This window comes from Marmota monax, unplaced genomic scaffold (assembly GCF_021218885.2).
Source record: "Marmota monax isolate L192 unplaced genomic scaffold, Marmota_monax_Labrador192_F-V1.1 WCK01_AAM20220418_F8-fsc00068, whole genome shotgun sequence".
Lineage (NCBI taxonomy): Eukaryota > Metazoa > Chordata > Mammalia > Rodentia > Sciuridae > Marmota > Marmota monax.
Genome location: NW_026692352.1, coordinates 5,385,020 through 5,409,944, shown reverse-complemented (window position 1 = coordinate 5,409,944; position 24,925 = coordinate 5,385,020). Strand labels below are relative to the sequence as shown.

General features: G+C 40.5%; 2 protein-coding genes across 3 annotated transcripts in view; both read left to right on the top strand.

Moving 5' to 3' along the window:
* Positions 1–20,946, top strand: part of LOC124091047 (olfactory receptor 2AT4-like) — a 49,765-nt gene extending 28,819 nt beyond the window's left edge. The window contains exons 1-2 of one of the 2 annotated variants that reach the window (XM_058578543.1): positions 79–214; positions 6,787–20,946. In XM_058578543.1, coding sequence (XP_058434526.1) covers positions 15,358–16,323 — 966 coding nt within the window. In that variant the 5' untranslated portion in view covers positions 79–214; positions 6,787–15,357 and the 3' untranslated portion in view covers positions 16,324–20,946. Of the gene's footprint in view, positions 1–78; positions 215–6,786 lie in introns of those variants that run through there. The other variant, XM_058578544.1, reaches the window with a different exon arrangement.
* On the top strand, positions 208–3,084 carry LOC124091048 (olfactory receptor 2AT4). The gene is given in 2 exon segments (XM_046441988.2): positions 208–1,615; positions 1,618–3,084. Coding segments are annotated over 2 exon segments (960 nt in total). The 5' UTR covers positions 208–691; the 3' UTR covers positions 1,654–3,084.
* Positions 20,947–24,925: the final 3,979 nt, after the last annotated feature.

The following is a 24,925-nucleotide window of genomic DNA, read 5'->3' as shown; positions in this document are numbered from 1 at the left end:
TTCCTAGTTGTCACAGTGGAAAAGTTCAGCTACCATGGCCTATTACATCCTTGGCAGTAGCAGAAGTTCAGACACCCAGCTTAAATGGAGTCAGGAAGGACCACAACTCAAGGAACACAGGGAAGGGAGAAGCTTACTAAGTATCTGAGCAGCAGTGTATTACAGTGAACCTTGGACACAGGAACCCCTCCAAAGCCACGTGGTGGATCTTGAAGTGAGTGCAAAAGTCAAGACACAAGCTTAATGACTTGATTCAAGAGATCTCACAACACAAACCATGCATCATGCAACCTAAGATGGGAACCAGAAAGTCTTCCCAAAGAATTCAGTCATGATTAAATATCCAACTATTTAGATCTGGTTTCCCAGTAAAATGTAAACTCTCAGAAAACAGGAATTTTGCCTTTCTTCTTCACCTTCAGCATGATCACCTAAACACATCATAAAGCCTTCTATCTACTAGATCATTAATTAATAATTAATATTTGAAAAATTCTGGATTCACATGATAGAAATCACAGCCGACCCTCAGCCCTCAAGAGTTGGTTATAAATAATTGTGCTCATGTTAACTACAGAGTAAACATTACATAATTATCACTTGAAAATCTTTTGTTGCTGTGGTTTCCAGATGTTCTCAGTGTCCAGATATTCCAGCTGTCCATCTCTCAGAAATCCAGCTCTGTCTCACTATGGAGGCCACAACCTGTAATGGCTCAGTGGACAGAACCCCCGTCTTCTACCTGGTGGGCATCCCGTCTCTACCAGAGTTCTTCTTCCTCCCCATGTTCTTTATTTTCCTCCTGTTCTACCTTCTCATTCTCACAGGTAATGCCCTGATTCTGGTGGCCGTGGTGGCAGAGCCAAGCCTTCACAAGCCCATGTACTTCTTTCTGATCAACCTCTCAGCCTTAGATATTCTTTTCACAACTACCGTCCCCAAGATGCTGTCCCTGTTCCTGCTTGGGGACCACTTCCTCAGCTTTCCTTCCTGCTTACTGCAGATGTACCTCTTTCAAAGCTTTACATGCTCAGAAGCCTTCCTCCTGGTGGTCATGGCCTATGACCGCTACGTGGCCATCTGCCGCCCACTGCACTACCCCGTCCACATGACCCCACAGACTAATGCTGCACTGGCGGCCAGTGCCTGGCTCACTGCCCTCCTCCTGCCCGTCCCAGCGGTGGTGAAGACTTCCCAGATGGCATATAACAACATTGCCTACATCTATCATTGCTTCTGTGACCACTTTTCTCTAGTCCAGGCCTCCTGCTCCGACACCACCCCCCAGACCCTCATGGGCTTCTGCATCGCCATGGTGGTCTCCTTCCTCCCCCTTCTCCTGGTGCTTCTGTCCTACGCTCACATCCTGGCCTCGGTGCTTCGCATCAGCTCCCGAGAAGGACGTTCCAAGGCCTTCTCCACCTGCAGCTCCCACCTCCTGGTGGTGGGCACCTACTACTCGTCAATTGCCGTGGCCTATGTGGCCTACAGGGCTGACCTGCCCCTGGACTTCCACATCATGGGCAATGTGGCCTATGCTATTCTCACACCAATTCTTAACCCACTCATTTATACCCTGAGAAATAAGGATGTCAAGGCTGCCATCATGAAAATTGCATATCTCAAAAACCAGGCAGGGACAGGGACATTTAACCTTTAAGTGCAGCCAATTCTGCTCCCAGGACTCCAAATAATGGTGCTTAGCTTGGAGTGGAAACTCAATAAATATTGTTGAATGAATAAATTAATCATATAAAATAGTAAAATAAAATTCAACTGAGTAGACAGCTCCAAAAGTGATTTTCATACTTTGGTCCAGGGTTTTCTCCCTGGTGCAATGGAATGATGTGAATGTGCACAGGAATCTGGAGTTGTATAAAATTTTCACTACTGAATAATTCAACAATAGTTTGCTGAAATAAAAAAAAAAAATCTGCACGGCAGGGAAAAAAAAAACCCTTTATAAACAAAGTCAAAAAATAAAAGACATAGCCCAGGAAAAGAACAACTACTTATAATACATGAAGAGCTCTTCAAACTTTAGAAGAAAAAGTCTAATATTTCAATATAAAAATGGGCACAATGTGAATAGATAGATGACCAATGCCTGGCCTTCACACAATTAAAAGGTATTTCATCTACTATCTAAAATGTATACAAACTAAAACTATTCCTCAATGCCGTATTTTACTTACTTAGAAAAGCAAAAACCTAAGATTTTGACAATATTCCTGGAAAAAGTAGATGTCTCATAAGTCTCTTGTGAGGATGAAAAATTAGTACAGTGCTACTATAAGTAGCCATCAAAGGTATTTATGCTCTCCCCTTTTATTCAGTAATCTCACTCTAGGAATCTGTCCCAAAGATTGACTGGCAATCATTCTTTAGCTTACACATTCATCAATAATGGCCTGGTTGAATAAAATATAAAAATGTATAAAACACATACATTTTCCTTTTTAGGAAAGGAAATGAGTCAGGAAAGGAAACAAGTAAGCTCTACATGTTGACATGGTGTCATTCTTAAGATATATTGTTAAGTAAGTAGAGGGAGCAGTTGGGCACAGTGGTGCATGGCTATAATCCCAGTGACTTGGGAGGTTGAGACAGGAGGATCGAAAGTTTGAGGCCAGCCAGGGTAGTGAGATCTTGTCTCAAAATAGAATAGAGTAAAAGCTGGGGATATAGCTCAGTGGTAGATCACCCTTAGGTTGAATCTCTATTAACACCACACCCACGCACACACACACACAAAGCTACAAAACAGTGTTTTCACAAGAAAAAAAAATTTAAAACTTGCTTAAATTTTCAGAAAAAAAAGCTTTAAAAATATGATTCTATGTTATCCTCTCTTTTAGCTTATTATTGTTCTTTAGTGGTTGTCCTTGTGTTTATGATATACATTTTTAATTAATTACAACCTAACCTTTATGTGAAAAGAAACTTGTACCAGTAGATCCCCCATTCTGTGTGCTGTCTCAAACCTTCTACTTTTATATATGTTCTAAACACACAGAACATTGCTACTTTTGCTTTTGACAGTCAGTCACCTTTTGAAGCAATTAAACAAAGAAATTAATTGCATTTTGCTTTAGTTTATTCCACTTGCACCACTGCTCCAACAAACCACTTATAAAATGGCCAGGGGAATTCAAAGATGAACTAGAAATTTATGCTATCAACTTTATTGAGGCAGACTTTATATGCAACATAAAGGACATCTCTTTAAGTGTAAAGTTTCCAAAAATCTTGACAAATGCATACAATGGCATAACCTCCATCCCTGGTGAGATAAGAGAATATTCCATCACCCTGGAGGGTTCCCCTGCGTCCCTTCCTAGTCAGCCCTCCTACTCTGTCCCTTGGCAAACACTGATTTGTTTTTGGTAGTGGAGATCTGTTTTACACTCTCCAGGATTTCATATAAATGAAATGAACCTGGCTCCTGTTGCTTGCCACAGGGTTTTTTTACATTCACCTGTTTTATTGCTTGTGTGAGTGGTTTGTTCTTTTCTACAATTGACAAATGCTTTTCCTTTTGCCTTATTGTTTCACTTTTTCCTTTCAAACTTTAAAATTTCTCTTTCTCTTATTGTTTTTTCTTATTGCACCAACTAAATTTTCCAGTACAATGTTGTGAAAGTGGTGAAAGCTGACATTCTTGCATTCTTATTCTTTATAGTAATCTTTCACTATGGTGTTAAACATTTTTAAAAAATTTTAATTTGTTATATATGACAACAATGCATTATAATTCGTATTACGCATATAGGGCACAATTTTTCATGCCTTTGGTTGTACACCAAGTAGAGTCATACACATACTTAAGACCTTCATGTCTTCATACATGTACTTAGGGTAATGACGACCATCACATTCCACCATCTTTCCTATCCCCATGCCCCCACCGTTACCCTCCCTCCCCTTTTCCCCTTTGCCCTATCTAGAGTTTATTTAATCCTCCCATCACCACCCCCACCCCCACAGCTTATTATGGATCAGCATCCTTAAATCAGAGAAATCATTCAGCATTTGGTTTTTTGGGATTGGCTAATTTCACTTAGCATTATCTTCTCCAGCTCCATCCATTTACCTGCAAATGCCATGATTTTATTCTCTTTTAATGCTGAATAATATTCCATTGTGTATATATACCACATTTTCTTTATCCATTCATCTACTGAAGGTTGGTTCCATGGTTTTATAGAACAATTGGAAACTGAATATAAACAAACCACTTATAGGGGCTGAGGTTGTGGCTCAGTGGTAGAGTGCTCGCCTAGCACGTGCGAGGCACTGGGTTCACAGCACCACATAAAAATAAATAAATAAAAATAAAGGTATTAAACTGTTTTTTAAATACCACTTATAATAGCAACCAAAATTGCCGCAGTCCGGCTGCAGCAAAATAACCGCGGGGGTGACGAGGAACTTGTGTAGATTGATACAGCAGGAGTGGGAGCTGTTTATTGTAGGACAGGAGGGGTATATATACATTCCACACAGCTTATCTTAATTAACATAAACTAGATACAGCAGTCAACCAATAAGGAATCTCCACACTTAATAGCTCGCTGGCGTTACTTCACAAACCACTCCCTCTGGCAAAATGCCAGGAGCCATCTTGACTTGTTTACAGACTCTAACACAAAATAGGAAATACTTAGGGATAAAGTTAGCAAAATATCTGCAATACACTACTAAAACTGCAAAACACGGCTAAAAGGAAGTGAAGAAACAGGTATAACACCTTACTATAAAACTACAGTAATCAAGACAGTACATACTGTTGGCATAGGAAGAGAAATATAGATTTATAGGACAGAAGTTTATAAATTGTCCAATATTCACTGAAAAAAGAAATTCTTAACAAATGGTGTTACAGCAACTGATAGCCACTGTCATTCCCTCAATTGCCAATTCTGCAAATGCTGATGAAAAATAAACAGTGTGGGCATGGGACAACAAGCACCTTTTCCCCAAAAAATTCCTTTGCATCTTGTCAAGGCCCCCCACCTTTGCATACACAAACATAGCTCCTGAGATGGTCTCCTAAGGAGAAAGATTACAAATTTGTCCTGTGAGGGAGTTGGGAGCAAGTAGGATGTTTCAGATGGTCTAAAGAGTCAAGTGTCCTCAACTTTTCTTGCATATCCACATCCCGATGGCAGATTTGCAATCAAGGACTTAACATTGACCACAGAACACATCTTTGGGAAATGGTCTCAGGCTGCTGTTTGACAGCACACATGACCAGGTTCTGGATGGGGCATCCTTCCTGCTCCAGCGTTCCATGGCCAGTCCAGGTTCTTATTTGCTTCCAGTTGGCCAACCTTCCAGTTGGGAGATTTTTCAACCACACTCTGTGAGAAATAGTCAACCCTCACCTGTATGAGTACACTCTTTATTCACTTAAAATTATCCTAAGGCCACAAAAACTCTCAAAGTCTTGCCCTTCCTTGTTAGGAATGTGACTCTGGAGACTACAGGTGCTAGCCACATAGGTCACTTCATGACACATCCTCTGAGCTCACTGGCATTCCATCCTCGGAGGTCCGCAGACTCCATCCCTGGCCACTCTATAAAAAGAGTCCCATGTCCTTCCCATCAGTTGGTATTATCAGTGTAAAAATTTTAGCCATTCTAATAAATGAGTAGTTGTAGTTCAACTGTGGTTTTATTTTGCACTTTTATGATGACTAATGATGTTGGGCATGTTTTCATGTGCCCATTAGTCATTCATATCTTGTTTTTATAGTATATGTTCAAATATTTTGCCTATTTAAAAGTGGATTATTTATTTTTAACTAATGAGTTGAAGTTCTCTATTTTATGAGTCTTCTGTTAGGTTTATACTATTTTTTCCCAGTTTTTGATTTCTCTTTTCATTTTCTTAATGATATCATTTGAAGGGTAGAAGTTTTTAATTTTGATAACATCTAGTTCACCAATTTTTCCTTTATGTTTTATGTTTCTCATACCCTATTTAAGACATGTTTGCCTACCTCAATTTTTCCAGATTTTCCTCTAGTTTTCTTCTAGATGTTTGGTAGCTTTGGGTTTAAACATTTAATCCATTCTGAGTTGATTTTTGTATATGGTGTTGAGGTGAAGATCAAGTTTCACATCTTCCAGGTAGATATTTCGAAAATCATGTTGCTTATGTCCTCCCAACTTGTTATTATTTTTTTTTACTTTTATTTTTCAAAATCATTTTGGCTCTTTCAAGTCCTTTGTATTTCCATATAAATTTAGAATCACTTCAGTTGCTACCAAAAATGCCTACTTGGACTTGATGGGAATTGCATCAAATACTGATTCCATAGAGCAATTTGGCATATTTGACATCTAAACAATGTTGAATCTTCTACTCTATAATCATGGCTTATCTTTCAATTATTTAATTCTTTATCTTTAAAATTTTCTTAACAATGTTTCATCATTTTGAGTACAGCCTTGCATATATTTTGTTAAATTTATCCCCAAATATTTTATGGTTTGCTATTGTAAATGATATCATTTTCATTTTTAATTGATATGTAATAATTATATATTAAAATTTTCTTTCCAATAGTTTATTTTATATGTAGAAATAAAGTATATTTTGTATAATAATTTTGTATCCTGTTATCTTGCTAAACTCACATATTAATATTAGAAGCTATTTAGATCCTTTAGAATTTTCAACATATTTGATCATATTATTTATGAATAATGACTTTATTTATTCCCTATTAATATAAATGCCTTTTATTATTTTCTTCTTCCCTTTTTCACACTGATTAGGACCTCCAGCACAATGTTGAATAAAAGAAGCCAGGAACAGTGGTACACATCTCTAATCCCAGTGCCTCAGGAGGCTGAGACAGGAGGATTGCGAGCTCAAAGCCAGCCTCAGCAATTTAGTGAGGCACTTAGCAACTCAGTGAGACTCTGTCTCTAAATAAAATATAAAAAAGGACTGGGGATGTGGCTTGGTGGTTAAGTACCCCTGGGTTCAATCCTTAGTATGAAAAAAAAAAAAGTTGCAAGAGACGACATGTTGTCTTGTCCTGACCTTATGGTAAAATGTTTTCAACATTACACCATTAACTATGATGTCAGTTGTGGAATTTTCATAGATGTCATCAGACCAAGCTGAGGATGTTATTTTCTATGAATTCTGTTTGTATAGGATACTTTCAGTGAGTATAGAATTCTAAGCTAGAGGTTTTTCCTTTTAGCAATGTGAAGATGCCATCCCATTGTCTATTGGCTTCAATAGTTCTTGTTGAAAAGACAGCTGTAAGTCCTATGTTGCTATATTAAACAAAATGAATCTCACTTTCTCTGTTTTTCAGTTATTCCTTATATCTTTAGTTTCCAGCAGTTTGACTCTGCTATAATGTGCTTCCTTTTTGTTGTTTTGTTTTGTTTTAGTTTGTTTTTGTATTGTTTGGCCTAGAATTTGCTGAGCTTCTTAAATCTATGAATTGACCTTTTAGAGTCAGTTTGGAAATTTCTCAGACATTATCTCTGTACAAACTGTTTCTTTTTTCTTCTTTTCTTTTTCTGGTACTGGGGACTGAACCCAGAAGTACTTTATCACTGAGCTAAATTCCCATTCCTTCTTATTTTTTAATTTTGAGGCAGGGTCTCACTAAGCTGCTTAGGGTCTCTCTAAGTTGCTGAGACTAGCCTGGGACTTGTGATCCTCCTACCTCAGCCTCCTAAATCACTGGAATTGCAGCCATGTGCCACCACACCCAGCTGTCTAAATTGTTTCTGCATCACTCTGTTTGTTTTCTACTATTGGGACTCATTAAGTACACGTTAGAATTTTATGCTAGTTCCTGTAATCATTTTTATCCCCAAAGATTTTTCCTCCTTGATTTGATTTGGATATTTTCTGTCTTTCAGTTCACTCATACTTTCTTATGTATAACCATCTAAAAAATTCTGAAGTTTGCACACTATATTTTTAGTTATGGAATATTCATTTCTTTTTCTTTGTTTTTTTTTATAGTTCCAAATTCTGTCTTTAAATTCTCTGATTCTTACATATTGTCTCTTTTTTCTTCTTTCCTTTAAAAATTATTAATAACAGTATTTAAATTTTCTGGCTGATAATTATATCTGAATCACCCACATCTGTTTCTACTCTCTCTTCCTCTTCTTGTTTTTGCTTACTGACTCGTTTGCTTGTTTGTAACCATGCATCACACTTTTAAGAAATATTTGTTTATTGATTTACTTATTTATTATTAGAGCTTTATGATTATACATAGTAATTGGTTTCATCCCAACAAACTCATACCTGTATGGAAATTGAATTTGGTTCATAATCCTCCCTTTTCTTTCACTTCCTCCCTCCCTTCTCCCATTAGTTCATTTGTCCATTTATTGATTTGAGTTATTATTATTTATTGTTGTTAAGTTTTTGAGTTCTTTTATATTCTGGATATTAATCCCCTATTGGAGGGGTAGCTGACCAAGATTTTCTCCCATTCTGTAGACTCTCTCTTTGCACTCTTAATCATTCCCTTTGCTGTGCAGAAGCTTTTTAGCTTAATGGCATCCCACTTATTGATTCTTGATTTTATTTCTTGCACTGTGTGGGTATTGTTAAGGAAGTTGGTACCAGCACCAATATGATGTAGTGCTGACTCTATGTTTTTTTTTTTTTCCTAGCAGTTGTAAAGTTTCTGGTCTAATTCCTAAGTCTGATCAGTTTTTATTTGAACTTTGTGCAGGGTGAGAGATAAGGGTCTAATTTCATTTTTCTAACTATAGCCATCCAATTTTCCCAGCAACATTTGTTTAATAGGCTGTCTTTCTCTGAGATGTGTTTTTGCAAGCCTCATACCCTTTGATTGGGTACTAGACATTGAATATTTAAAAAAAATAAATTTCTGGATAACTTAGTCTCCTCCAGAAAGAGTTGTATTCTTTCCAGCAAATAGTTCTAATGGTTTGTCCTTGTGCCTTGGTTTTAGATTATGACGCATTTATTTCCATTTTCCTTTTTCTTCTGGATTTTGTCCTTATTCCTAGAGCCTGGTATCCCCTCCATTCAAATGGTGCTCCCCAACCCATGAAAACCGCTGACTGATTCTCTAGCATCACATGGCTGTTAAACTCTTTCTGCAGCTCCTTGGCCTCCCAGCTGCTGCATTCTTCTGGATCTTTCAAGTCTTTCCCTGTATTTACATAACTTAGGGGTTGGTCAATGACTTAAGGGAATTTATACACCAATTTTGGCATTCCTTCTCTGCAGTGTCTTCTTTTCCAGGAATTTGACTCTAAACTTTCAGTCACTTTGGCAACCCAAATTTAAACCTGTTTATCTTCAGCCCAACAGTACTTCTGTTTCCTAATTGGACTCTATTTTCCCATCTCACAGATTGGGAAGTGCCCTCAAGTGAAGAACTGGGGACATATGAAACTCCACCTCTTGGGCCTACCTCCTCCCAAGGACTGAAGTCTTGAAGGCCTGCCCTGGGTTCTCTCCAGAGCCTTCAAACAGTTGTTTTATATATTTTGTGCAGCTTTGCAGGGTTTTTTTTTTTGCATAGTTTAATCCAAACAATCCTGCTTCTCTAACATAGCCCAAACGTTAAAATCCTCTTGAGTTTTTGAGGTAAACTATTGATAGGAGAATCACAGTCTCCTAGGATTTTAGCATAAATCCATGTTTTGTTCTGTAGATAACCATCTTCCTTTTGAGAAATAATTCCTGATCTTGGTACAGACTGAATGCTTGACCAGGGAACACTAAATGAATATGAGTCCCCAACTTTTCCTCATGAATTAGTTATTAATTTGAACAAATGTTAAAATTGATCACATCCCACCATCAAGTGAAAGTAAGAACTGTTATACTAGGTTCAAGCAGATCATGAGGACACTGGCATAAGCAGGTGATACAGACTCCAGTGACACGCAGTCTTGTTGCAATTGGCATCTTTCCATCAACTCTAACACACAGCCTCATGGGAAATTCCCTGTAATCAATTCCCTCAGAAAGAAAAAATTCAGGCCTTCATTTCCTTCCTTCCTTTCTTTATATTACAAATATTCCTTTAAAATATGCTTGTACTGCCCCAAAGTGGACTGCTGCTGCCTTACAGTGCCATTCGGGAGGGCCCGGAAGGGTCACCAGGGAAGTAAACACTATCAATGGGCAGAACTTGTGGCTGTGTATCTGCTTCTTTCACCTGGAAACTTCCTCTCACCTGGAAAAGCAAGAGGACTTTGAGGCCAGCCTGGGCAACTTAGCAAGACCCTGTCTTGAAAGGATATAGCTATATAAGGATATAGCTCAGCGGCAGAGTACTCCAGGTGTAATTCCTCATGCTGGAAAGAGAAGGAAGGAAGGAAGGAAGGAAGGAAGGAAGGAAGGAAGGAAGGAAGGAAGGAAAGTGGGTGAGGTGAAGGGAAGGAAGAAGGAAGGAAAGGAAGGAAAGGGTGGATGAATTGATGGAGAGGAGGCTGAGTTGAGGTGGTAGACCTCTCAGAATGAGTGCAAATGCTGGAGATATTTACATCTCCAAAATCAGCAAGAGTAAGCAAAATCAAGTAGATAAGATGATCCATCCCATGGATGTCAATCAGTGTCTATCACAGTAGTGTGGATGGGGGTTATAAGTGGGTTCATCAAGGCTCATCTGGCTTAGTTTCTGATAAGTATCAAATATGCCACGCACAATGTGTGAACCATCACTCAAGGACACTCATCCCCACGGGTGGCATGTTCATTTCACTGGATCTCTTTCATCATCTGGGGGAAGTGATTTGTCTTTATTGTAGTAGAATCCTATTCTGGGTATGAATTTGCCTTTATTGCTCACAGTGTTTCTGCCAGTTTCACCTTCTAAAGATTTAATAAATGCCTTATTCATCATGATGATATCCCATATGCCCTTCTTTTGACAAAGAAACTCAATTTATAGCAAAAGAGGTGAAGCAGTAAATCTCATGCACATAGGAGTCACTAACCTTACAATGCATCCCATCTCTCAGAAGTAACTATATTGGTTTAAGAATGGAGAATAACCTGCACTCCTAAAGACAGTTTTGGGTGCTGGCCAGATAGCAATCCCTGGCAGGTATGGGCACAGCCTGACAAGCTGAACTAGCAGTCAAAATGTAGAGCAGAATATATGGCCAGAACACACAAGTCTGGAAACCAAGAAGCGGGTTCTCACTAGCCTTAAGAACCCAGTTGCAAAATATTTTCTTGCTTCTCCTCAACTTCAAATTCTGCTAGTTTATACCTTTTAGTTCCTAAGTGTGGAATGCACCCACCTTTCTTCCTTTCTCTTTCCCTCCTTCCTCCCTACCTCCTTTCCTTCTTTCCTTCCTTCCTTCCTTCTTTACATTTCTGCCAGAAATGAAATAATCATTTCATTGAACTGTAAGTGGAGATAGCCACCTAAGCTTTAGGACTCCACATGCAACTGAATTAACAGGCAAAGAAGGGTACAGCTAATATATCTGAGGACAAAGAGGGAACACAATTGTGGCTATGTAATGGGAAGGAGAATTATTTCTAGAACCAGAGAAATCTCTGGAGAATATATTAGTACTTCTATGTGCAATTGTAAAAGTTAATGGAAAGTCAGCAAACCATTACAGGAAGATGTTTAATAATTAATAGCTCCATACCCAATCCTCTTGACCAGTATGTAATCCCATTATAGAGATGAGGACGCATGGAATAGGGCCCTGGGTCTGAATACTAGCTCTGCCTATAGACACCAGTGTTAAAATGGACAAGTTATTTCAGCTCCTGGACCTCATTTTCCTTCTCTTGGACTTCCTATATGCCCTGTTGTTTCTTCCTTCTCCTCTACCATTGAGAATATCAAATGGGTTAATGAGAATAAAAATACACTAGTATAAAATTCCACACCCTTGAGGGCTGTTAACAATGATTTCACTATCATCAAAGCCTGGGGACAAATCCTAACTGCTCACATCATTCATGCTCTAGGAGACGCCAGGATGTGATTCCTGAGGGATGGTAGGTGTGGTGCCGGGGGAGCACTAGTATTAGGGAAAGTACCTCAAGAGGTCTGCCTGAAAGGAGGGGCCCAAGGGTTTAATGGGCCATGTCTCAGCCCCAGTCTGCTACTTCCACCAAGGCCTCACGTGGAGAACTATAGAACACACCAGTGTGGACCAGGCTCAGCAGGTACATGTTGCTGGGGATGGAGTGCCCAGAGACAGGCAGAGAAAGCTGGGATGGAAAGACAAGAACAGGGGGACCCATGGGCTACAAACCCGGGCCAGAGGTTAGGAAGATGAATTGGATATACACAGAGGCAGGCACCCAGAATCCAGAGCTGTGAAACCTTGGGCCAGATACCTCAGTATATCAGGGGAAGAGAGGTGTGTTCACTGGAGGAATTCAAACCATCTTGGCTAAGGCCTTCCCACACAAAGACAAAGCTGACCACAGCAGAAACCATTGAAAACATGGCAAACCTTGAGCTCTTACAAGTTCCAAGCTCTTTGTAAGCACTGCCTCATCATTCTCTCCATAGAGAAAACCCTATGAGGTTTCAGAGAGGGAAACAAGGCTCAGAGAGGGGAAAGTGATTTGTCCAATGTCACACAGCTGGAGGTAGGAACAGGGATTGGAATCTAGCCCTCTCTAGCTCCCAAGTTAGAACCACTACACTGCATGTGGCATAATGAAGGTGAGGTTGCGGCCTTGCAGAGAGGGCTAGCTAAGCCGAAGAGCGCTCTCTCTTCCACTTTTGGGCATGGATCATGCAACATCTGTCCCTGAAAGCTCTGCTCTGCCAAGCACAGAGAAGACACACAGAAAATGGCTCATCGAATTGGAAACCCTCCAGGGATCCTTTCCTCAAACCCCTCACTGAACAGACTAGAAAACAAAGACTCAGGGGCTCAAGGTCACAATAAGCAAGCAGCAAGACTGCTCCAGGAGCCAGGATCTTGGTTTTTAGGAGGGGCTCAGCCTTTTGCAGCAGGCTGGCTACAGAAACAATCTCTGTTCTCTCCCCTCATCAGCTGTGGCCTGTCCTTCTCTGACCCTCAGTTTCTTCATTTGTTGAAGCCACATAACCCCTCCTTGGCAGGGTTGTGTGAAGAGAGGAGATGCTCATAAAAGTGCAGGTTGGACATTCAGGTGACTTTCTGTCTTTTCCCCCTATAGCTGACTTATAGATAATTCCTACAGGCAAGATCTGTGCCTTGAGATAGAGTCCTTTTGGCCCTAAGCACAGGATTGTATTCCTTAGAGGTAGCATATAAATCAGAACAACACAACCTTGAACTGTAAAATAAGTGTTAGAAAGCCCAGCCAAATTCCAATATTTCCTATGATGAACTAGTTGACTATGTTTTGAAGTATTAAATGTTAAATCTTTTGAAAAGTAGTTTTGATGACCCTACTTTGTTGGTGACCTAAGCCTGGGCTTCCTGTTAGATGGTCCAACAATGAAAATCCATGGACCATCTCTCCACCAGGATCTTAGCATCTGAAAAAAAACAGTGTACAGAGGAGAGAGAAGGAAGGACAGCTAGACTTGGTGGCCTACTAGGGTCCCTTTAGTTTTGAACTTCTGAGTTTCTGTTCCTCCAATGTCCCAATTCAGCCTAACCCAGAAACAACAGCCCACGGCTTCTTCTAGGTGCCACAATGTCCAAGGAGGTATGGTTTGTGTCCCTCCTACTTACAGAATCTGTTTGAATGAGGTATGACTAATTGAGGGACAGCCCTCTGAATTTGGGACAAAGCAGTCTCATTCTTTTGCCTGGTTCTAGGACATTACTTCAAGGAAGCATTGGCGTTGCTAGAAACCAATTTAGTATCTACCATAGAGAAATCCAGAGGAAAAGTTGAAATTTGGTTTTGTCTGATATTAACAACTTTAAAAAAGGGTGGGGTGGGGAAACAGAATTCTTTGTCCTAATGTTTTCCCCTTGGAAATATGAATCCCAGTAAAAAATGTAGATTCTCCAATAAAAAATGTAGAGAAGAAAAGCACTGTCCTGGGAATCAAGGATCTGGCCCAGTTCCTAGCTGTATAGCCAGTGGCTGTAGCACCTGGGAAAGCCCCTGCCCTCTCTCTACACAGTCTCTGGCCTATGGGAGAAGTATTTAAAAAAATTTTAAAGTATTTTCCAGTTTTGATATTATTGTTTTTACACATGAGAGATTTTTTTTTTGTTAAAAGAATGGAACGTTAAAAGTGACTGAGGAAAACTGCACATGGAATCATCAGGAATAAGGAGAGAATGATACAAATTTGACATGAGGGTCACTTGTCCAAAGGACAAGCCTACAAAAGAGAAGAAATCAGTATTTCCTTTAGCTCAAAATCCCTAGGTTTTGGGTTGAAGCACTCATTTTTGATTCCTCTGGGAGAGATCCTTTTGTCTTGGAGCAGCTACTGGGAGCAGGTCATCTCCAGGTCATCTCTATCAGCTAGGCTCCCCAGGGCGCCTGCTGGACAGGGTTAGTTGAGTGGTCAAGCACAAGCTCCTGCTGGCTGCAGCAGTCACTGAGGAGGAATATTCTGTGAAATTGCAGAGATTGTCTGGATTCTCTTAGCAGAATTTTGGGAGAAGGTATTACCCGGACCCCAGTCAGGAATCACCCTTCCTACCAAGAGTCGCTTCCTTCACTGTTAACAATGAAAAGAGCCCAATGCCCAGAGACAGGACCTGAGGACTCAGCTTAGATGGAGACAGAAGAACCACGACCCCAAGCAAACAAGAGAAAGAAGCCAGTCCCTGGTTAATAATTATAGCGGGAAGGCAGAGTGTGTAGAAAATCAGTTCTCCCTAGCTACACTGTGACAAAGATGTCCTTTTATTTAAAAAAACCAAAAACTTGAAGTAGTGCCAAAAGAGAAAGGGAATTAGGGTCCTGGCTTAAGAGATCCGATATCCCCCAGAGGGTCATATGGAACATGAAAAAGAACACAGAAGTTCTTCCACAGCACTTAACACAACTGCAATTAAGTAATTATATGATTCATTGCTTAATGTATTTCTTTGCTACTAAAATTTCAGCCCCATGAGGTTAGAAACCTTCTCCTGCTTGTTCCACTTCTCTACTGTACCCCTAGCAAATGAAACATGGTTGTACATTGTAGGTATTTTTTCTATACTTAATTTTAAAAGGAAAGAGGGAATTACAGAATAGGATGAAGAGTCTGGGGATAGGACAGTCCCATTATCTATCTGCTATAATTATTTGTCAATAAACATGATTATATTAATTATAGATTGATTACTCTGTAATTCTCATTCCAGAATTTCAGATTGTTCTCTTTCCAGTGAGCCTGGTTCCCAGATGTTCCCACGACTCACCTCCTGAGCCTCCAGCATTTACCCACCATGGAGATCACACCCTGTAATGGATCAGGGGACTCCTCCGTCATCTTCTACCTTACGGGCATTCCTTCTCTTCCAAAATCCCTCTTCCTTCCTATCTTCTTCATCTTCCTTCTCCTCTACCTACTCATCCTAGTGGGCAATGCCCTGATCCTGATGGCCGTGGTGGCAGAGCCCAGCCTCCACAAGCCTATGTACTTCTTCCTAATTAATCTCTCAGCCCTGGACATTCTCTTTACTACAACCACTATCCCCAAGATGCTGTCCCTATTCCTGCTTGGGGACCGCCTTCTCAGCTTCCCGGCCTGCTTTCTGCAGATGTACCTGTTCCATGGCCTCAGCTGCTCAGAAGCCTTCCTCCTGGTGGTCATGGCCTATGACCGCTACGTGGCCATCTGCCGCCCACTGCACTACCCCGTCCACATGACCCCACAGACTAACGCTGCACTGGCGGCCAGTGCCTGGCTCACCACCCTCCTCCTGCCCATCCCAGCAGTGGTCCAGACCTCCCAGATGGCATTCGACAACCTTGCCTACATCTATCACTGCTTCTGTGACCACCTGGCTGTGGTCCAGGCCTCCTGCTCCGACACCACCCCCCAGGCCCTCATGGGCTTCTGCATCGCCATGGTGGTCTCCTTCCTCCCCCTTCTCCTGGTGCTTCTGTCCTACGCTCACATCCTGGCCTCGGTGCTTCGCATCAGCTCCCGAGAAGGACGCTCCAAGGCCTTCTCCACCTGCAGCTCCCACCTCCTGGTGGTGGGCACCTACTACTCGTCCATTGCCGTGGCCTATGTGGCCTACAGGGCTGACCTGCCCCTGGACTTCCACATCATGGGCAATGTGGCCTATGCTATTCTCACACCTGTCCTCAACCCCCTCATTTACACACTGAGAAACAAGGATGTCAAAGCAGCCATTGCCAAAATAGCATGTCCCCAGGAGCCAAAGAACATTGGGATTCCCTGACTCAGAGGGTCAATTCCATCTTCTCTCATAAACACAGCAGTACAGAGAAAAGTAGAAAATTCAGGCAGCAAGGCAGAGCAACGAGTCTCACAGTACGTCCTAGGTATTCCTCCATTATAACCCAATGAGAGTATTTTCCTTCATTCATAGTCAGCATGGTTTAAGCAATAAGTCCTAAATGTCACAAGACTGTAAATACAATTGGGGTCACATTATCATTAAATCAATGTTCATTCTCAAAGACTGCAGATATTCAGCAACACATTTAGTCTTTCACTTGAATCTCTTCTTTCAGTATTTCTGAAAATCACTAGCTTCTCTGGCACATAGGTATAAATCACTCTTGTTCTTTGTGGAGAAGTAGCTCACAAACACCCCTCCCAGGAAAAACAGAAATGGTTATCTCAATCCTCAGTGGTTGCTAAGAAGTCACTGCCACTAAAAATATTTCAATGCCATCCCCCAGGAGGTCTATATCTGCTATCTAGTACCTCAGGGTGTCTTCAAGGCAGGTCTTAAAGGTGTCTCCACCCAGCTTACACTCAGTTAAGGGTGTCCCTGAGCACACCCGTTTGAACAAAAAGTGTCACAGTTGTTTTAATTCTAAGCACACTGCGGTTTCTCTACCCATGACACTGGGTGGCTAAGTAGAGAAATTTCTCCTTATCAGTAGCATGCTGTTCCCACAGCCAGCATTTTTTTCTCAAAATATAGTCCCCAGAGTTCCTCTTTCTGGCCTTAATAGTCAGCCCAGCCTCTCAATCCCTTCCTCTATGCTAAGTTTCCTCTTAAAGACCTGTCAGGTTTGTCCAACCAGGGAAATAAGAGAACAGTAAAAAGTATTTGGTGGGGAGATGGGTGACCCCAGTGACAGATGTCCTCCTCATCTTTGGCTCTTCGCAGATAATCTCATTCCAATTTCTAAGGTTCCAGTTTTTGCTAATCAAAGCATGAATTTTAACCATTTTCCTATTTCATAAAACCCAATGAAGATGGAAATTCAACCAACGCAATTCCACAAAGAATATGATTTGCTCCTGAATTCATCTCTCAGAGGTCTCAGAAATCCTGCTACAGTCAGAAAGGGTTTCATGAAGCAGAGTGATATAAAGCCACTGAGTTTCCTTGTTTGCCACCTGGGAATGGGACCCCTGTTTTCTATCTAAAATTTATTCATTCGATATTATGTTTATTCCTCGCTCTTTGAAATTGGTATCTAGACCTCTCTGGTGCTATAATCCTCAAGTTCTAAAGGAGACAGAATAATAAACTACCTTGTCCCTGAGTTCCATGAGCTATTAGAATTCAACCTAAGGATGTGGAGAGGAATATTTTTCTCTCTTTACTCCACTACCAGGCAATAAACAACTCCAAAATTACCCCCATTTTACTACAGAAGTTCTGTTTGGGGCTCCTCTGTTCAGAACTTATCTTCTAGTAGCAATTTGAGTTTCAGGTGAAACTGGTTTATTGTGTCCCCAGATCATAACCTTTTCATCTTCAGCAATCCTTGTAGATGGAACAAAGAATCATCTGGAGAGTGAACTGCGGTGATAAGGAATCCCCAGATAGTTTACTCACTATTTTCTTGTGGCTCTTCCTAAACATTTATCACAAGTAGACAAGAAATAATAACAATGAAAACAATATTTTCATCTGCAGTCATGAAATTGGTACAGTTTCTGTATTTGGCACAGTTTCTGTATTTCCCATGTATAAGTAGTTTCAACTTTTGCATATTAAAGAACATAATCAAGGGCCTGAAGTTGTAGCTCTACAGTAGAGCGCTTGCCTTGCACAGGTGAGGCACTGGGTTCGATCCTCAGCACCACATAAAAAAATAAATAAGCAAAATAAAGATATTGTGTCCTTAAAAAAAGAAGAAGAACATAATCAAGAGAGTGAAAAGCAACCACAGGATGGAATAAAGTATTTGCCAGTCACATATCTACTAGAGAATCAATATTCAGAATACATAACAAAAAAACCAGCCCTCTTTAAAGATGCATTTCTCTAAAGAAGATACAAAAGGCTGATAAGCACCAAAAAAAGATGCTCAACATCACTACTCTCTAGAGAAATGCAAATCAAAACTGCAATGAGGGACTGGGATTGTGGCTCAGCGGTAAAATGCTCACCTCACATGTGCAGTACCCTGGGTTTGATCCTCAGCACCACATTAAAAAAAATAATAATAAGTGAAATAAAGATAATGTGTCCAACTACAACTAAAAAAAAAACTGCAAGGAGACACCAGCATCTAGTATCTCACCAATGGCTAATATTTGAAAAAAAAAAAAAAAAAGAAAAGAAGTGCTTGCAAAATGTGGAGAAATTGGAACACTTGGACACTGTTGGAAATATAAAATGGTAGAGCCACTATGTAAGATAGGACAGATCCTCAAAAAATAAAACAAAATTACCATAGGCTCCAGAAAGTCCACTGCTGGGCATATATCCCCAGATAATTAGGATCCCAAAGGGATATTTGTTTACCTAAGTTCATTGCAGCATGAGTCCCAATTGTCAAGAGGTGGAAACAACCTAAATGTCCATCCACAGATGAATGGAGAAAATAAAATGTGATATATACATACCATTATGGTTTAAATAGGAGGTGTCCCCAGAAGTTCATGTGTAAGACAATGTAAGATGTTTAGAGGTGAAAAGATTGGGTTATGAGAGCTTTAACTCAATCAGTGCATTAATCCACTGATATGGATTAACTGGGCAGTAACTGTAGGTAGGTAGGGTGTGGCTGGAGGAAGCAGGCCCATGGGGTTGTGCCTTTAGCATCTATATTTTGTCCCTGGTGAGCAGAGCCCTCTGTTTCATGATTCCCATGACCTGAACTCCTTTTCTCCTCCATGCCCTTCTGCCATGATGCTCTGCCTCACTTGGGCCCAAAACTATGGTGTTGGCCATCTATGAGCTGAGACTTCTGAAACCATGAGCCCCAAATAATGTATCCCTCCTCTAAAATTGTTCTTGTCAGGTTTTTGGTCATAGCAACACAGAGCTGACTAAAACACATACAATGGAATATTATTCATCCACAAAAAGGAATGAAATTCTTATATTTGCTGCAATATAGATGAACTTTAAAGACCTTCTGCCAAATGAAATAAGCTAGTCATACTTTCACTTAAATAAGTAAAGTTCATAGAGAATAGTCAAGTTCCTAGAAACAGAAAGTAGAACAATAGTTACTAGGAGTTGAGAGGTGGAATAATGGAAAGGTTTTTGATTGTTTATTTGTTTGTTTTTTAAGGATATAGAGCTTCTGTTTGAGATGATGAAAAAAATTCTGTAAATGGATAATGGTAATGGTGGGATAACATTGTGAATGTACTTAATGCTCCCAATCCATAAAAGTGATTAAATAGTAAATTTATCATAGCTTTTAAAAAACTTTAAATAGTTTCAAACTAGGTGGGGTCATTCAGTAGCCTTGGGATTAGTTGCCCTTTTGACAGATGTCCACCTCTGTACCAACAAGCTGTGGTCAGAGGGAAAGGGATGGAGGGCAGTCATATGGTTTAACACTGACAATCAAGAACAGAGAAAGGGATGGGTGGGGGATCTTGGAAAGAAACAAGTCAAAGGATTTTTGACTTGTTCAAATTTTTAGTTATTCGGGAGGAATAAGTTCAAGAGATATATTTGCAATATGGTGACAATACTTAATACGAACATATTGTATATTTGAAAATCATTAAAAGAATAGATTTTAAATGTTCTCAGTGCAAAAAAATGAGATAATATATGTATCAATTAATTTGATTTAGCCATTCCACAATGTACACATATTTCAAACATTATGTTGTAAACAACAAATATATACAATTTTTATTTGTCAGTGAACTAAATAAATAAACTAAAAAGAATCACTGAGCAATTTGCCTTGAAAAGATGGGCAGGTGGGCACCTGAGGCCCTGTGCACTCCGGGAGGGACTCCCTGGTGGCCCTCAAGTAGAGGTTGTGAAGATGTGAGAGACAATGGGCAGTCTCCTCTCTCCCCTTCTCCCTTCACCCTATTGCCTCTCACCCTACCCATTGGGTAGGTGTCACCCCTTCCCTCTCCTGGGTAAACCCTGGCCTCTTCCCTATGCCCCTGCTCCAGGCCATGCAGAGGCCATAGTGGAGCTTCTTGACTTGTGGATATGGTCACTGACCACCTTCCACATGACTTACAGGCTCGCTGTATCTGGCACTGTGATCCCTTTGCCTCAAGTCACACAGTGGCTTCTCACATGACCCTTCTGACCTCCTTCCAGCTTTTCAAACTCACAAAGTTCTCATGGTCACCAATAACAAACTCTCCTTTTCTGGAAGCCCTCTTTCTCCTAAGTCAAATCAGGCTCCTCCTGAAGCATCTCTGCTCTGGCTCGTCATCCTGAAAGGTCAGACAGGCATCATTCTCGAGTGCCCCCAGCACTGTTTATTCCCCATCATAGCTTTTGTTTCAGGCCTTATGAGAGCAGAGCCCAGGGCACAGTGGACCCTTGAGCTTCTGTAGGCCCCATGCTTGTTCACTTATTCTCCTCTTTCAATCTTCTTTCCCACCAAAGCATTCTAATGTGCTGGATATAGGTCCATAGATAAAAGTATATCTTTGTAAAATATGCAGTGTTGTTTTGTACCTGTATGTATACATCTAATTTACATAACAGACTTGTTATAAGTCCAGTTATTTCTTTTTTTTTTTTTTTTGAGAGAGAGAGAGAGAATATTTATTTATTTATTTATTTATTTTAGTTCTCGGTGGACACAACATCTTTGTTTGTATGTGGTGCTGAGGATCGAACACGGGCCGCACGCATGCCAGGCGAGCGCACTACCGCCTGAGCCACATCCCCAGCCCAAAGTCCAGTTATTTCTGACTTTTTTTTCCCAATTCTTTTTTTCAGATCCATGTTGCTTTTATACATCTAAAGTTCTATTGGTTCCAACTGATGCACAATCCACTGGATGATTTCATCACATTTTACTTTTTCCTGGTGAAGGACACCCAAATTGCCTCTAACTCTTTACCACTAGTAGATCTTGATGAATGACCTTGTGTATATCCCTTTAGGGACCCACAGAGGATTTGCCCTGGAATATATGCCAAGGAGTGAAACAGATTAGTCATGGGGTATGCATAACCTTGATTTGTAGAGTCCACATTTGCAAATTTGCCTACTCTCTTACCCAATACCAATAGGAAGATTCAGGGCCATTCTCAAACTTGCACAGAGCAGCCAAACTGAGTCCCCTGGGAGCAGTTTTTCAGCTGAGATCAAATAATATGGCCTTCTGCCTTAAGATGTCAGTCCTTTCAGTGCCTATCTAGAGTCACTTTTTTTTTTTTTTTTTTGCATTTTTGCACTCTCTTTTGGTGATTTCATGTTTAAAACATCTCCCAAGCATGATGCCAAAGTGTTGTCTAGTGTTGCCAAGTTAAGAAGGCTGTGATGTGCCTTCTGGAGAAAATAGGTGTGGTAGGTGGGCTTTGCACAGGCATGAATTATAGTGCTGTTGGCTGTGAGTCCATAGTCAATGAATCAATATTTGTTAAATAAGGTGTCTGTTTTTAAACAGAAACACATGTAAAACAAGACTATGTATTATTTGATTGACAAAAATATTAAAACTATAGGTTCACAGGAAACTAACCCTGTATTTCCCCTACAACTATTTTTTACTATTCATTAATTCTGTTTGCAGTAACTTTACAGAATATAATTACTGCAAATAAAGAAAACTGTGCTTTAGATTGTTTCCCAGAATGATTGTGCCATTTTCATATCCTCACCAAAATTGGCTATATTCAACTCTCTAATTTTTTTCTCATCAGGATAAAAAACTACTCATTCTGAGTTGGGACATGCCTATAATCCCAGTGCTCGGGTGGCTGAGGCAGGAGGATCATGAGTTCAATGCCAGCCTCAGCAATTTAGTGAGGGCCTAAGCAATTTAGCAAGTCACTGTCTCTAAATAAAATATACAAAGGGGCTGGAGATGTGGCTCAGTGGTTAAGCACCCTGGGTTCAAACCCCAGTACCAAAAAATATATATAAACATAGCAATAAATTTGAGGGGAATTGCATTCTACTACTCCCCCCACTTGTTTGATATATCTCTCCATTTTTTCAACCCTTTTGATGTCTATCATTTAAGTTTTTAATTTTTCAACAAACATGGTAGTGCTTTTGGTAGCATAAACTTCATTATTTATGTAACTGTCATGAAAAGCATTTAAAAGTTTTTCTAGTTGGTATGCCAGTGGAAAACCAGTTTCTAGCTAACAAAGCGTTCCCAATCATTGCCCTATGTCACTAAATTCTAATTACCCTGTTGTGACTTGTATGGAATCTTCATTGGAGGAGTGAAGCCAGGTACGGTGGTGTCTGGAGAGTGTAGGTGCTGGGCCTGTCTTTTTCATGTCAGTAGCTCCACGCCTTTCATAGGGCCTTAATGAATGCTTCAGCCCTTGGCACACAGTGTCCCTCAGCATTGGTGCCCTGCCTCTCTCTAAACAATCATCTCATCAGATCCCACATTGTAGGATAGATACACTCATGTCCAAAGAGCAAGAACATGCATTTCCTAAGGACTCAGGGTAAATGAAAAACAAACAAACAAAACAAAACAAACAAACAAACAAAAAAACCCTGGAGCCACAGCCCAGTTCTAATGGCTGAGATCCTTCCATTTCCATTAAGCTGTCTCTGCTCATTAAGTATCCCTACCTTAATCTTTTAGGAAAATGAATGGCAGATTCATACTCAATAAGTGAAAACAAAGTCAAGGATTAATTTTCCTCAAAAGGCCCAGGGAACTGAAGGGTGATTCATGGTGACAGTGTGATGGAGACGCCAGACCTGGTTATGCAATGAAGTTATAAGAATAGTATGATGAAGAACCAATGCCTGGGGAAAGGGTTGGTTTTCCTATACTTCGTAACTTTCTGAATTCAGTGGAAATATAGCTACATCACCTAATTGCTTGGCCAATTAACTGCTGTCTAAACCATATCCTTGTAGGCTTAGTTCTTAGAACTATAGGGTTTTAGGGAGGAAAACTCAAGTTATCTCGAGTTACTGTTGCCTGTGGTGAAGGCCGCTTTGCCATAACACTGGCAGGTGTTTTACTGTCTTTGTTCTGCACCTGTGAGCTAGTTATCTTAAATTAACTTCCCTGTGCATGGTCTTGGGTCACATAACCCACCCATGTTGTAATGGTTAAAAAATAATGTCAAATATCCTATAAATTTAACCTTAGCTCAGGCCCAGAACCTCAGAGCACTAGCTTATCCGATTTCTGATTTCCTAGGGGCAAATAAACCTCTGAGTTCTCCAACCTTCTGAGTGATGCTTGGTCTCTTGCTGAGCACGATTTTCCATAACAACCAGCAATACCAAGCTGCTTCTGGAACTTCAGTATGCCTGGAAATCCTCCTAAGGTTTCTGGGCTCTGTTCTCATTTTTCCATCCAGTAGGTCTTAGGTGGGGCCGAGGATTTGCAATTCTAACACAAATAAGTGGACAGCAAGTACTCAGTAAACACTGGCTTTTAATAATATTGTGCAGAACGACAAGTTGAACACAGTGTCCATTGTTATACTCAGCATTGCCCTATGAGTTTCTCCTTAAATGCAGTGGAAGAAAAGAGTTTTATCTAAAAGTAAACTACTGTCTTTTCTTTTGTCAGGTAATGGAATACTTCATACCCAGCCAAATTCTTTTTTGCCTGGCTGACAGGAACTCAGAACCTCTTTCTCATCTTTTGCACCTTTCTTTGTCAAGAACCTAAAAATATCTATTTCTCTTCTCCCTCCCTCTAAATTATTTTTGTTATGTTTTGTCCTATTTCACCTTGTCTTCAGTTCCTAAGCTATCTCAGATCCTTCTTATACAACAAATATAAATAAACACATAGGTATTATACAGAAGTGTAATGTAATTATGAAGACCCCTGCTTAAAACAAAATAATGACCACCAGAAAAATGTGAGGACTAGATACTGTTTTGCGTTACCTTTTCTTTTCAGTAGATTATTTTGGATGCTCTCCAGTTTCAGGGAATCTTCCTTTCCCTGAACTGTTTAATTAATGATCCTCAGGGAGAGCGGGCCTTCAGACCTGAGCAACCGTCATAAGGGAAGTGGTAGAGTGATACTGACTACCAGCACCTAAGCCAAGCCAGCAGCTGCACCTATGGTGTGAGGTAAGAGTCTGATGAGATTTCACTAGCATTTCTCTCTTACTGGGGACCACCTTTGGCTGGAATCTCCATTCATTTCAGTTGCCAGTGGATCAATATTCAGAGATGAACTTTATTGTCCCAGAGGACCCTTGGAAAAGGACTGGGAAGGGGCTATTGCCCTCTCCTATTGACTCATCTGCCCAGGTTTGGACCCTAACCATGTTGACTGATCACCAGGGAAGGCCTGGGCATATCAGCCCCTCAAAGAGGAGAAATATCCCTGAGGAGTTGGAGTGACATGGGGTTGGGGGGTGGGGTTGTCTATGCGTGTTTAAAGCCTTAGGGAAGAGTATGAAGCAACTGGACAAGGGAAAGTTCAGGTTCAGGTTCAGAGCAGAAACCCATCCCTAAA